The 14,911-nt window shown below is 37.5% G+C and overlaps 1 protein-coding gene across 4 annotated transcripts in view; it reads left to right on the top strand.

The window, feature by feature from the left end:
* The window catches only part of LOC135479676 (misshapen-like kinase 1), a 131,884-nt gene extending 117,326 nt beyond the window's left edge, over positions 1–14,558 (top strand). For 3 of the 4 annotated variants that reach the window (XM_064759577.1, XM_064759578.1, XM_064759576.1), the window contains 10 exons: positions 3,063–3,128; positions 3,615–3,760; positions 4,901–4,964; positions 5,314–5,414; positions 5,635–5,784; positions 6,976–7,038; positions 8,568–8,646; positions 9,307–9,387; positions 10,008–10,147; positions 10,665–14,558. In XM_064759577.1, the coding sequence (XP_064615647.1) occupies positions 3,063–3,128; positions 3,615–3,760; positions 4,901–4,964; positions 5,314–5,414; positions 5,635–5,784; positions 6,976–7,038; positions 8,568–8,646; positions 9,307–9,387; positions 10,008–10,147; positions 10,665–10,748 (974 nt within the window). In that variant the 3' untranslated portion in view covers positions 10,749–14,558. The remainder of the gene's footprint in view (positions 1–3,062; positions 3,129–3,614; positions 3,761–4,900; positions 4,965–5,313; positions 5,415–5,634; positions 5,785–6,975; positions 7,039–8,567; positions 8,647–9,306; positions 9,388–10,007; positions 10,148–10,664) is intronic. The other variant, XM_064759579.1, reaches the window with a different exon arrangement.
* The last annotated feature ends 353 nt before the right edge of the window (positions 14,559–14,911 follow it).

Genomic DNA, 14,911 nt, shown 5'->3' with positions numbered 1-14,911 from the left:
TTAAGAAAAAAATACACAAACATATCGCAAAGCCTAACTGAGTTTAGGTATTTTTACTAATTTAAGACAAATAAGCCTGATGATAATATTACATTGTACTTCCTAATTTGAAATTCTCAAATCAGACTAATTGCATGAGTTCAGGCAACCTGCGACAATTTGACAAATTTACAGTAGCACAAAAATTGCGGCATGGTTTAACACACCGTTGTGTTAGAGTTTTGATGTTAAATACAGATGTGATGGCAATTGCAAAATTTTTTCAGGTGAGTAAAACATTTGGAACAAGCAACATCTTGTGATCTGACAATCATGGAGATGATGATGGATTAAAAGAAACTGTTGCAGTGTTTTTCTCTGATTTGTTTATGACTCTTGCAGTTCGGAAGTATTGATTCTTGGGCTTTTTACTGTTATTAAGAAACCTTTTAAGCCGATGACAGACTGAAGAAGAATGATCAGTCAACATGTCATCTGGCCTTTCTTCTATTCCCAGTTGTGCTTTTGAAAAGGTGATAAAAATTGGAAACCAAAAAAACTTAAGCACCGCTCGTCTTTTGTAAGTGGTGAACAAACTTTCCCGAAAACGTACCAGATAATTACTGAGCCGTTGACATTTTTAAAAAGGCCTTACCTTGTTTTTATTGTAGTTCAGGGTTGTTTTTTTTGTTTGTTTTTTTTCTCCAGTTTATACATGGTTGTTTTGTTTTTGTTCAGAAATTTCTGACATTCTAACTGAAGCATTGTTGAATGTGTGCTGTTGCCAGTAGCTTTGTAAGCATTCAGGTACAATGTATCACGGCTGCCGCAGGCTTTATGGAGCTAGAGTAATTAATGAACATACACATTTAGACAGGTTTCTTTTATTCAATAAGGTGTGTGTAGTTACAGCTTGTGACAAAGAATTGGCAGAATTGCTGCTGGACTTCAATTCTTGTCTCGCGCCCAAAAATCCATATTCACCCGTACTAGTTTACCTCAAGATGTTTGCCGAACCAGTTTGAAGTAATTATTTTCAGGCTTGGTTAAGACTATTGATTTGCAATAATGAAGAAAGGCAAACCAATATTTTCTCTTTCTTTTGCTCTGTGTTTTGTCTGTTGCTCTTTGCTAAGGTACATGGTGCATAGTTAAAAACTTGCTGATTTCCATCGCTGTTTCTGAACTACGAGAACAAGAGGACCTGCTCGGAATTTTAACTGCTTCATTTTGATTTGTGATCGGGAATAATGACAAGAAATGCGGGACAAAAGAGAAAGACGCTGTGTTGAAAGTCGAAACTCTCAATACTATCCGTTGATTTAGTATGCGTAGTTGGCGAGCACAATTTCAGTCACACATTCGCCGAGTGGCTGTTTTGGCCTGATCTGAATAAGAATTGCATATAAAAGTCGAAGTGATGTGATAAATCAAGAGACGGACATCGGCTTTGTGTGACCGGAAGGTGTATTGTCGACGGAAGGAATGAAAAACTTCCCCAGTTGTTTTCAAATTGCGCTGTCAGGAACCATTTTTCTTTCTTTTCATGTCTGGAATCATTCTTTATATGTTTTTGTGCAATTAATTACGATGGCCAAACCTCATACAAAAAGAAAGCGAGGAAAGAATTCTGGACACCAGAGCCTGTCTCAGGTGATGTGAATATCAGCACAAGGAAATTTGTCAGATTGATTTATTACAGTAATAAAAATTGTAGTGGAGTTTGATGCCCGTGAAATGTAAACCTCAGGCAATTCTTCACCCCTTTATTCTTCCTCTGAACCAGCATTTATCTACAAAGCAGACATTTTTCTTTCCCTTTTTATTCCTAATTCGACTTTGTTTTAGCTTTTTTTTTCACAAAATTTTGTTCAGTTTTGTTCTACGCCATTAGTAAATACATTTGTGGATTTTTTTTTCACCCTTATTGAATTTATATACACCCCTGCCATGAGGCAGAGCGTATTATGTTGTAGCGAATTTATCTATCCGTCCGTATTCGTGTCCGCGCTATAATTCCCAACAATTTTCTGAAATAGAGTATCAATTTTTGGTGCATACAGATGATGATGTGTTGCGACTTACATTTGTCCATTTCTGCAGTTGTCATGGTAACCAGCTACCCATTTTTCTTATTTGTACTATGACAGATATGATTTCGTGTTCGAGCTCTAACTCCAACATTTTCTCTGCGTAGAGTTTTAATTTTGGGTGGATACATGTACATACATACACAGATGACAGTGTGTCGCGACTCACATTTGTCCAGTTCCGTTGTGTTCACCTGACCTCCTGTGGGTCATGGAGTAGACCTGTTTCTTTCTCTTTCTATTCCCAGTTCGACTTTGATATAGATTTGTGTTTTTTTTTTCCCAAAATTTTGTTTACGTTTACCCTAAGCCATTAGTGAATTTTTGTCACCCTCATTACCTTTTTGTCATTGATAATCATCTGCATTTATTTTTTTTTCTGTAAGACACATACTGACAGGAAACAAATGAGCTGAGTTGGCCTACACAAATGTTTAATACTTCATCTCAGTTTTTCTGTCCCTCACACTCACAACAGAATTTCTCGCCCAACTACTCTATTAACAGTGGTGGGGTTAGACCCCCTAAGTTGTGAGCTTGGGTCTTGCTCAAGCCAGTATTTCCACTTTTCTCAGTTTATCAGTGTAAATTGATTAGGAAATTCTATGCACCTGATGTATTGTATCCCCTGACGATGAGTACAAATTTAGCCCCTCATTATTGACAGTTTTTGTGCTCATGTGTACAAGTTTGTTGCGTACTCCCCATGGTTAGCCTGTTTTCAAGAACGGCCATAAATGACCATAAATATTGTCCACGACTAACTTGCCCATTTTTCCTGATTCTACGAGCTCTAATGATTTAAGAAACGTGTTTTGACGTTTGCTTGGAACATGGGATGATATTCTGTTGGAAATTGTAAGTTTTAGCAGCAAAAATAATCATTTGTGACATTTATTTGTGCTAAAAATGCACTTTTGTGGACGAACTTTTAGATCCTGTAGGGTATCTAAGATATTATATTGACATGGATGTATGGTTTATCCTCCTCAGGTGTGAATTTGCTAATAGGCACAGAGAACGGGCTCATGTTATTGGACAGAAGTGGCCAAGGAAAAGGTAACATTTTCATATTTATTTTTGAAAACTTATATTATGTACTCTTTTTTTTTTTTTTTGGCACTTTTCCACAGCTGTTTGTGATATCACTTTATTTATTTATTTGATTAATGTTTTATACTGTGCTCAAGAGTATTCACTTTTCACTTTTACAACAACATCAAGCATTATGACAAAGCCCTGGGTGTGTGGGTGGGGGGAGGGGGGGGGGGTTAAACCACATCCATCAGCAGGTGACATGAATTGTGAGTTGTTCTTATCCAAGTGGAACAGAAGAAATGATCGTCTTCACACTTAAAGTTAAGAAAATATAATATAGGAATAACTCATCCTTTCTGTTCCCAAATGAGAATGTCGATAAAAATATGTATCTTCCCAGTTTCTTGCTTGGCTGTTTGTCACGAATCCTGTCCTGTCTACAGCTCTGCTTGCTGCATTTTGTTCATGTAGACTTACATGAATTTCTATACTTGTTTGTGTGCATAGTTTACACGTTGATCTCGCGCCGGAGGTTCCAGCAGATGGAGGTTCTAGAGGGACAGAACATCCTGGTGACAATATCAGGGAAGAAGAACCGCATGAGGGTGTACTATTTGTCCTGGCTGAAGAACAAAATTGTTAAGATGGAAGCGGTGAGTGGCAGAATCTATTGAGGCCCTGTCTTCCTGGCTGGTCTGCTAAGCACTAGCTCGTGAGGCCATGCGTTCAAATCCAGGGTCCAGTTTCACAAAGATGTCGTACATATACAACTATGGTATGGTAATTATTACATACAAAATATTGTATGAAAAATGTACAATAAAAAAATCTTATATGCTGCTTTGTGAAACTGGGCTCAGCTCTTCCTGGGTCTGATGGGGCCTGCCTTTCAATGTCTGCACAAGGCGCAGGTTACCACTGGGCTCAGCTCTTCGTGGGTCTGATGGGGCCTGCCTTTCAGTGGCTGCACAATGCACAGGTTACCACTGGGCTCAGCTCTTCCTGGGTCTGATGGGGCCTGCCTTTCAGTGGCTGCACAAGGCGCAGGTTACCACTGGGCTCAGGCTAGAAATGACCCCCCCATTGAGAAATCTGACCTGTGTGTTCCTGTTTTAATGAGAAACATATATAACATAAATCCGATATATAAGCACAATTTGAGGACCCCCTAGTGTTCTTTCCTTAAGTGGAGGAAGAGCTGTCACATACAGAGAAACAGCTTACCTTTGACATACAGAGAAATAGCTTACCTGTGATATACAGAGGAATAGCTTACCTGTGACATACAGAGAAACAGCTTACCTGTGACATACAGAGAAACAGCTTACCTGTGACATACAGAGAAACAGCTTACCTGTGACATACAGAGAAACAGCTTACCTGTGACATACAGAGAAATAGCTTACCTGTGACATACAGAGGAATAGCTTACCTGTGACATACAGAGAAACAGCTTACCTGTGACATACAGAGAAACAGCTTACCTGTGACATACAGAGGAATAGCTTACCTGTGATATACAGAGAAACAGCTTACCTGTGATATACAGAGGAATAGCTTACCTGTGATATACAGAGGAATAGCTTACCTGTGATATACAGAGAAATAGCTTACCTGTGATATACAGAGGAATAGCTTACCTGTGATATACAGAGAAACAGCTTACTTGTGATTCTGATGCTTTTAGGAAACTGTTGACATAAGATCTGTTCTGATACCAGAGAGAGATGTGAGAAGGTCACAAGCCGTTACGGACATTTTTTTTTATCTCGCTGGAATACTTTCTGTTACAGAATGAGAAAAAGAATGGTTGGGTGAATGTTGGAGAACTTACAGGCTGTGTTCATTTTAAAATTGGTAAGTTTTGGTGTTGTAGTACCAAGATGCATTTCATATATTCATGCATTGAAGCTGTTATGCATTGAAAAAATAGAATTCATTTGTTGTAATTGTGAAAATCAATTCCTGCAGTGTTTTGAGATATTTTATGACCTGAAAGAATTATCTGGAAAAATAATAAGAGCTTGAGAGGTTAAAGATGTATAGTACTTATGATTTCATATGATTGTGACGCCAGCAACCTACAGATGGTTGTGGGTTTCCGCCGGGCTCTGCCAGGTTTTTTCCCACCATAATGATTGGCCATACCATTGTACGGCTTAAAACACCAATCGAATAAACAAATAAATGTTTGTGACTTTTTCAGTAAAATATGAAAGGATCAAGTTCTTAGTGATAGCCCTACAGGATAGTGTAGAAATCTATGCCTGGGCCCCTAAACCCTACCACAAGTTTATGGCTTTCAAGGTAAGTTGAAAACCTTTTTATACAGATTGCAATGTAATCAAGTACAGATCTAAACACCTATCAAATAAATAAAAAAATCTTCTTGTAAGCTGGTTACAAAGTTCTCTTTTAGAATTTAGGACATGTCAAAACTTTCCTGTCTTATAAGGAAGCACTAGAAGTTTTTGTATTCAGCAACTAATGTAATTGTCATCGTGTCCTTTTTGGGGTTTTTTCACAGTCTTTTGGAGATTTGAAGTATAAGCCATTGCTGGTTGACCTTACAGTGGAGGAAGGTCAGAGGTTAAAGGTCATCTATGGCTCCCATTCCGGTTTTCATGCCATTGACCTGGACACATCTCAAGTCTTTGATTTGTACATTCCCTCAAATGTAAGTAGATCCAGTGTGTGTGTGTTTTTTTTTTTGTGTTTTTTTTTTTCGTCATCTCATATGTTGAGGTCAATAATAGCCTTAAAACAGGTCTTATATTTCTAGCAGATGTGATTTTCTCTTGTGAATTATCTCCCCTGATTGGCACTGCGAACAACAACAGGGCTGTTCATGGGAGGTAATTCTACGAAGAGAAAGTCGTGAAAATTGTAAATATGTTGTGCAGCTTAAGTCCAGCTTGTTACTGTGGTCATATTGGGGAGAGGGAAATCTATGGAAGCTGTTGTTTGTCTGCGTTGTGCATTGTGACATTGTGACAGAGTAAAGCGGTGGACAAATATATATGGATAGTTTGAAGGAATATTTACAGTGATGTACTGAAGACAGTGTTTTGTACAAAGTAGAGTAATGCACTGTATTTGACTTCAAATTTTGTGAATGACAGAGCTGTCCATTTTTCCTAATTCCAAGCATTGATTTTGGAAAGGTTTTATGAGGTTTGTTTGGAAGGTAGGGTGATACCCTTCAGGACAAGATAAATTTCATCACCAAATGTAATACTCTAAATGACATCAAATTGTGCCCACAAAAGTGCGTTTTTAGAGGCAAACAAATGTCACAAAACATTATTTCGGGTGCTGAAACTTTTCAGTTGAATATCATCCATGTTCCAAGCAAACCTCAAAACACCATTCTAAAATCAACAGAACTCACAATAGAAACCTGGGCATGTTTGTCATGGACGAAATTTATGATCCTTTAGGGCATCATATGACATCTAGAAGTGCACTGTGATAGACAGTTTTCAGGACAAATATAGTAGTGTAGACTGTTTTTTCAAATAAATTAGATCGTGGGTTTTTTTTGTTTTTTGCTTTTTTGTAACCAGTGAGTAACAGATATTCAGAAAACACTCTTAGTTATGTGCGTTGCTTAAATGTTTCTAATATGGGATAAGCCTGTAGGCTGAAGAGCTAAAAAAAAAGATCACTGGAAATAATTTGTACAAAACTTTCTAACAAGAAATGTTGTTGACTGGAAACAGTAGAAAGGTGGTTTTCTTTAGTAGTAGTTCAAAGCTGCAAGGTTCATGCCAGATTGATAAAACATCCAGTAACTTTGCAAGGGTTGATCAGGGGAAGTAACTGGAGTAATGTGATAATAGCAGGAGTTACTGTTCTTGCGTTGTAGTCTCGTGGCCACAGTAACATGACCACATTACAAAGTGGCAGTGTGACCTTCTATGTGAACCAGGTAATGTAGTAGCCTGCATTCATGCACAGTGTAGACGGCTCACACATTCTAGTCTGGATTTTATTTTCTTGTGCAAAGAGTGTATAATTTGATGACATACTGTTTTCTTTTGTGTGTGGTTACTGTATTTTTTTGGTATTGCAAGGTTTGCATGGTATGCACAAATCATTTGCATAACCAGAGGGTTACCTTGAGTGCCTGCCTAGCATGGTTAAATTTTGTCCACAAAAGTGTGTTGAGAGGATGCCTTTACAGTCTTATTTTGCTGAGATTTCTGCTGAAATTAGATGTAGATAAAAATGCAGTGATCCTCAAAAAGGTGGAATTAATAGAACTACTATTGCTACTCTTTGAGACAAAATAAAATACTACATGACTTTGCTGTAACTTTGTATTCACACTTTGGCAAAAGTGTTTGGCTTAATCAAACCTTTATTAATCGCAGAAGCTGCAATAACAATTAATAAATGGTTTCAGAACCATTGGTTTGTTGTCAAATTATGAAATAGTCTGCCTTTTCTGTGGATTCTGTTTATTGATTTCACATGCGATGGTTTTAGCAGTTAAACAAAAAAGTTGTGTACATGTATCTTTATGTGTAGGTGTACATATATTTGGTTTGTTTTGTATGGCTTTATGGCTTTGTGGTGAAACTAGATGTATACATGCATTGCAAGGACAAGGTTGTGTAAACTTCAGGAATTTTTCAACATGAACTAGTTTTTTTTCTGTTTTGATTTGCTGCATAGGTTGTGTTTGGGTAATTTTTTATTTTGTCGTGTTCATGACATACTGGCACTGCCTGACATTTCTGGTTGGGACAGTAGGTAGTAAGAGCTTGTGTGTGTGTGTGTACATATATTATCTTCTCTCTTCCCACTTCGTAACATTTTAATCCAGTAGCAAGCACTCTTTGGTTATCATTTTTTGCTGAAATATTTATATCTTTGTTTTAGTGTTGTTGTTTTTTTTTTAGAAACTGCTCACTTGTAGAATTTTTGTCATAGGCATGAAGGTTTTTTAATTTGAAGCATTGCATGAGATACTAGCATATCAAGTTTGTCGATTTTTTAAAGTTTGTTCATGTGAAAATGGGTGCATTGCTATATCGATTGATTAGGGGTTGTTGATTGGTTGTAACTTGAGGACTCTGCTGCTATGCAAGATTTCATCATGTCGTTAAATATGGACTTCCGTAATCTTAAATAACCTTGAAAAATCTGAACAATGACTGCCTTGATTTTCAGCTGCCACACACACATAGGACCGTGGATGGTGCAACCTTTTAATGTATCACTCGCAAAGACTACTAAGTTGCACCGTTGTTTATACAGATTCGAAATCTCTAGGTGGACCTGTTTTGTTTGTAATTAAACAAGTGTCACTAAATAGAGTTTCACAATGTTCATGATGTAATTCTCAACTTACTTAAAATACAGATTTTTCAGAACTGTGTAGTTTTCCCATCATTGTCAAATATAAGCGTTCATCATGCCTATTTTAACGGCTGTTTGCTTTGTTTGTTCCAGTCACAGGGTCCGATTTCACCCCACACCATTGTCATCCTCCCAAACACAAATGGCACTCAGTTACTGCTCTGCTATGACAGTAAGTTCTGCTCATATTGCCTTCTCCAGGATTGAGTTGTTCAATGAGATTTGGAACAGGCTGTGACTGAGTCGTTATGGTGCATGCCTTTCGATTTCAAGGTCACATAATACATGGATTCATTACTGATCTCGAAAGGGGACTCCCTTTCTTCTACTGATCTTATCAGTTTGGTAATCAAGAGTCTGTGGTCTTTTGTAAAGTATATTGGGGACCGTTTGCCAGTCACCAGTATGTAATGCCTCATGGAGAGGTTTGAGAGATTTGAATCTTTAGTTTCCCCTTCTTTATTTCACACATCTTGCTCATAATTTAGTAAATTAAAAACCATCAAAGTTTGTTTGAAAGGTTGTGTCCCACAAAAGCTTTTCTGACCATTGGCGCACAGTTTTGTACCATTTCATGGCAGAGTACTATATTTCACATGAAGCTTGGAACGTAAGAGTACAATTTCAAAAGCACTTCAAGGCCTTAAAATGACACTTTTTATGCCAACAGTCTTTTTTTATCAAAACTTAATCAGACTTCACACAAAATTCATAACTAGCACCATAAGGTGAAGTAATCAGTGAAGCAGAATATGTCACTTGAAAATTCTAATCTTTAAATGAAATACGATATTCTTATTTTCCTCATGGGATTGTCTCTGTTTCATTGCAGATGAAGGTGTCTATGTAGATTCCAATGGGAAGTTTACAAAGAATGTGGTGTTACAGTGGGGAGAACTGCCAACCTCTGTCGGTAAGTACTGCCATTTTTACTCTGGTGTTCCTCAACCTTTTCGCAAGTGAAAAACCGACTTTCAGTGTGAGTTATGCACTTCTTGTGGGTTTTTTTTTTTGTAGACAATGTATCTAGTTTGGTTTGCCAATTTCATGGCTTCACAAAAGTATAATTTTTGTCCTTTTCTACACTGATCAAGACTTCCAGAATATGGCTGAGTAAACACCTCGCACACATGACAAAAACGATTGCAGTAATGCCAAAAATTCGTTGTGACACAGACAACATAGTGGTCAAAATATCCTGTAGCTCATGTACAGTACCGGAGCAACTTTCACAAATCTTCGTCAATTAATTTTTCTTAACTTTTCTTGGAAATCGTGTTGCCTTATGGCACTAAAACCTAGATATCTTTACGAAAAAACGTTTCCGTAATATGACTTACAAATGTTTGTCGTGGAGTAGCCCCTGTTCTAGGATGGTCGTGGGCTTCCGCCAACCATAATGCTGGCTGGTGTCTCTATAAGTGAAATATTCTAGAATACAGCATAAAACACCAATCAGATAAATAATAAAAATGAAATCTAATGCAGAATGCAGTTTATTGCTAACCTCTGTGTTTCTCTGTGTCTTTGCAGCCTACATCAGCACAGGACAGATCATGGGCTGGGGAAACAAAGCTATTGAGATCAGAGCAGCTGAGACTGGGCATCTCGATGGTGTCTTTATGCATAAAAAAGCACAAAAGCTGAAATTTCTCTGTGAACGCAATGATAAGGTTTGTTGAACATTACTCTGCTTGTTCAAAATATTTGAATTGTGGCATATGTAAAACATTGAAATACAATTGTCAGTTTTGCAGCGCTTTGTTGCATGGTGTAAGGTTAACAAATGGAAAGAATATATTCCTTGTACTTTTGCATAATTTGGAACATCAGAAAATGGCCATTGTGGACAGTTTCTTCAGTGCGGGGGTTTTAAGATTCATGGTATTGGTGATCTCCCTTTATGAACACTCTCATGTGGCCCCGTATTATGGATGAATGGTCAGCATGAAGTGCAATGTGTTTTAACTAAGTTGAAAATTGATGAAATGTTTTTTGACTTTCGTCTTTTATCTTCTGTTTCTTTGTTTTTTTGGTGGTTTTTTGGGGGGGATAAATGGTCGGAATCAAACTCAGTGTGCCGCTTGGAAATGCTAAACCTAAGGTTCAGTCTCATAATTAAGTTGAAATTTGCTGCAATTTTTTTATATTTTCATCTTTTCTTTTTTGTTATCTTCTGTTTTCTCGCAGGTGTTTTTCTCGTCGGTGCGATCTGGGTCATCCTGCCAGATCTACTTCATGACGCTCAGCAAACCAGGACTATCTAACTGGTGATTGGGTGGTTAAATCACCAGTGAGTGACAAGGAGCAGATCTAGTCATGTGATTGGCCAGTATGGTAGCGTTACCATTGGGACAAGTGCTGCCAGTTGTACCAAGGGGAGGCAACTTTGTGTTTTCTGACAGCCACATGAGGCACCATTCCTTTGGGGTACTACCCAGGATGATGTCAACAGTTTTTGTGGTTCTCACTATAGTACTTCAACCGGACATTATCCTGTGGGGATAAATTAATCCTACAGGATGCTTTATCTCATCTGAGGACTTATGTCACAGGATAAGGAGTAGGGTGTCTCGCAGGATGCCAGTGCTATGTTTACTCCCTGTCAAATGGATTACAAACATCACCAGAAAGTGATGTTCAGTTGATATAGAGTTCATATATCTTTAACGGCATAAAATCTGTGAAGAGGGTAAAAGCGCTGAATTACACTAAAACATGTAATTTTCTTCCTGTTTCGGACATTGTGTAGATGTGCCTCATGGAAGCACCTGCAACCTTTCATGCTTCCTGTGCGTAGCTGATCTGCTTTTTAGGAGCACTTGTATGTAAGCTACGCCTTTACAAGCCTGCATGACTTTGTTAGCACCATATACATCAATGGCTCCTTGAAAGGCACCAAACTCCCTTAGTGAACTTGTAATAAAGATAAGAGTTAAGATTTAATCAAAAAATGAATAATATTGCTTAGTTATGTGTAACTGATGGACCATTAACATTATGGTCATTTGTTAAGGTTATATATAAGTTAGCTTACCATCAAGTTTTCAAGTGATTTTACATGTACATGGTGAGTGGTAGAAAGAATGGAGAGTGCCGTTAAGGGAGGCAACTGTAGATGTTTTGTACAGGGTTATGATAGCGTGAAAATGAATTTGCATTTGGAATCAAACGACAACTTTCCTTTGTAATAAGAAATTAAAGCTCCCACTGCCTGTTATAATAAAGAGGTCTGGGAATTTTTATCTGTGTAAAAAATTCAAATGCGTAATTATGTGTTTATTCAACTTGAAGTTTACAGTTTTTTTGCCCTCCAAGTATTTCTGGTGCATCTTTGCTTGTTTAAATCATTTGTTGCACTGTAGAATCTACCATTCAGATTTAGCAAGCAGGAAATTTGGTATAAACAGTAAATTGCTTCATACTGCAGAAAGTATCCAAAGGTTTCAATGTACTAAAACCACTGTAATTCTTCAACCTTTTCACATGCTTGCAAGGCGTTTATTCAAGCATATTCTGAAAGAATTATTCTGTGTACACTGATAAAATTATACTTTTTGTGAAGCGCTGAAGCCGGCCAACCCAACTAGTGTGGTTTTGTCTCCACTATCATATTGAAACGATGCATCAAGTGGCTCTTTCATGTGCGAAAAAGTTGACGAATTGGGATACTTGCATCTGAATACTGATCTGAATTCTTGTATTCTTCATTTTGCATAGTTTTTATCGTTATTTTGTTTAGCAAACCTGTGGTAGGAAAACAGGATAAAACAATGCCTTTTGGGGTGGGGTGGAAGGGCTGACATTGGCTTAGAAGCATTTAGATATGAAGTAACATGTATGTTCCATTTAAAATTGCTACTTGGAAATTTGATCAGGGGAGGCTACTCTTGTGAAACATGCTATGAGTACATACTGTTTTTGATGTCCAAGTGTTTCTCTTGCCAAAAGTTGTGATGCTGATTGAAAACCAGACATTCTGAAAATTATGTTTTGATATTTTTCTGCTAGAACATTATCTTAACATTTTGAATTCTGGCCATGTATTCTCCAGGCAGTTTGACACTTCTAAGCCATGTTTAGCCATGTATTTAGTTCGGAGCAATCTTTTGCTTTTTTTTTTTTTTAATTCATGTGTATTGGGAAGTGCTTAAAGGCTGTAGTAGAGATTTGGCAATAATTCTGGAAACCAGTCATTTTTATACCACTTAAGATTTTAACAGCAAGAGGAAGTGAAAAATTTATAAACATTTAAATTATTAATTAGGCACGTGCTTATAATTTATGATTTTTAACCTTCTTTACTGAGATATTGCATACAGTTGATTTGATGTAAAGATGTTTGGTGAATTGTAAGGGCAGTTGCAATAAATTAGTCTACAAGTGGCATAATTGATAGAAAGTTGACTTGACATTTTGAACTTTGCACCTGTACCATTTCATTTTATTTCCTTGATACTGTAAATTATCCGTATGTTGTGGTGGAAATTTTCTGATGCATCATTTTAGACTTTTACAGGAAATAGGCATCTTTTTCCTCATCTTGTCAGATGCTGAACTTGTCTTTCCATTCAGATTTCCAGGAAGACCGCAGTGTATTTTTTGTTAGCTATTGGCTGATTGGAAATGGACCAATCACAGAAGAGTAAATCATTTCTATTCTGACATAGTCACTGCCTCTTTGTTAGCCATTGGTTGTTTGGCTCTTGACTATTCTTAGCACATCCAATCATCTCTCCAGTCACATTCTTGTTATCCAATCAGTTGTTAATTAATCACCACCAACACGACCAATCAAAAAAGCAGAAAATTTGCCGCATACAAGAATACAATAAGAAGTGCATGTGATGTGTTGCTTGTCATAAATAAAAAAAGCTCCAGGAAATAGTGTTAGAAGATAGCAGAACTTCCCAGTGGTTATGAACACATTTCTAATTTTTCTCTTTATGTTTTTTTTTTTTGTTTAAATCATTAGACCTTCAGCTTCTCCATCCATTGCTGCAAAGGACAAATCCTTATGAAGCATGCTGTTTACTTTAAGCTTGCAGTAACGCTTATGTATGCTTGTACTGTAACTCTCCTTTACACTGGTTAGTGTCCAAGTCTTCCTGCGATTAAGTGATAGAGAGTGTGATCTGTGCCCTTCGTCGTTGTAGAAAACCCCGGGGTTATCATGATTTTAGTGCATTGTGTGTAGAGGGTAAGAACTGGTAACAGTTTCTGTAAATACTTCACAAAAACACACATTCTATTTTATCTGCGCCTTTTTATTACCTGTACAGAAACACCTGTTCATTCTACTGATTGCCTCATTTAAGATGATCTTATAAAATTGTTTGAAGATTTTACCACCTGGAAACCATAAGACCACATTTCAGTTATGGCACTATGGTGACCTTGAAGTTCAGTTTACTCATTACCAGAGGGAGTCCGCGAAATGTGTAAGATATTTTGTTTTCCTGTACAGGGGATTTTTTGTTCAAAGTGCTACTCTCATCCTGTGAAACTGCATGATCATTTGTCGTTTAAACATCTTCAGCATAAAGCAGGTCTTTCCCAAACCATATTTTCCCTTTTATATAACATTTGGGATTTACATGATATACACAAATATATTATTATAATTATTATAAGCCAATCAAAACCTATGTTACAAGGATATCTAAATACATGTACAAACGAATCTGATGATTGGATAATGTTGTCAGGCATATTCATAAAGCATGGGGAACAAAAACAGTCACAGACCAGACAGAGTCAACCCTGTTCTGTGTAAAGAATGGAGAGGATAGGGGAATACTAGAGCTTTTCTATCGCATGTTTTTGTATAGGGCAGTCCCAATGTACAACTAACTTCCAGTGGTCAGTTCAAACATAAGTACACTGTTTGTCTACCTTTAATGTATTTTTCATTTTTTTTCTATTTCTTTTTTAAAATATTTTTTCTATATAATTTATGTCTTTGTTGTATAGCCTAAGTGGATGTGCTTTCATTTCACCCCCTCCCCAACCCAATGCCCTCCCCATCTCCCCTCTCTCCCCCAAAACGAGTGGCAGTGTACAAGTATATATACCTGTAATAAATTGTCTATAAACATTATATTGGGCTCCTTTGATTTTGTTTTTACCTATGATTCCATCATTGGCAGCAGTTATATGTTTCATAATGCTGAACCCATCTTTTTCATATTCTGAACTAAGGGGCCGAGATGGCCAAGGTGGATAGCGCGCCAGCGTATAACGCAATGACCGAGGAGGCCCTCACCAATGCGGTCGCTGTTAGTTCAAGTTCAGCTCATGTTGGCTTTCTCCCCGGCCGTACTTGGGAAGGTGTGTCAGCAATCCGCGCATGTTCGTGCGGTGCCCTGAGCTTTGCCAGATTTTCACATACCATAATGCTGGCCGCCGTCGTATAAGTGAACTGTCCTTTACTACGG

Source organism: Liolophura sinensis, chromosome 12, assembly GCF_032854445.1.
Source record: "Liolophura sinensis isolate JHLJ2023 chromosome 12, CUHK_Ljap_v2, whole genome shotgun sequence".
In the NCBI taxonomy this organism is placed as follows: domain Eukaryota; kingdom Metazoa; phylum Mollusca; class Polyplacophora; order Chitonida; family Chitonidae; genus Liolophura; species Liolophura sinensis.
Note: the sequence above shows the minus strand (reverse complement) of the source record. Positions and strands in the feature narration are given on the sequence as shown.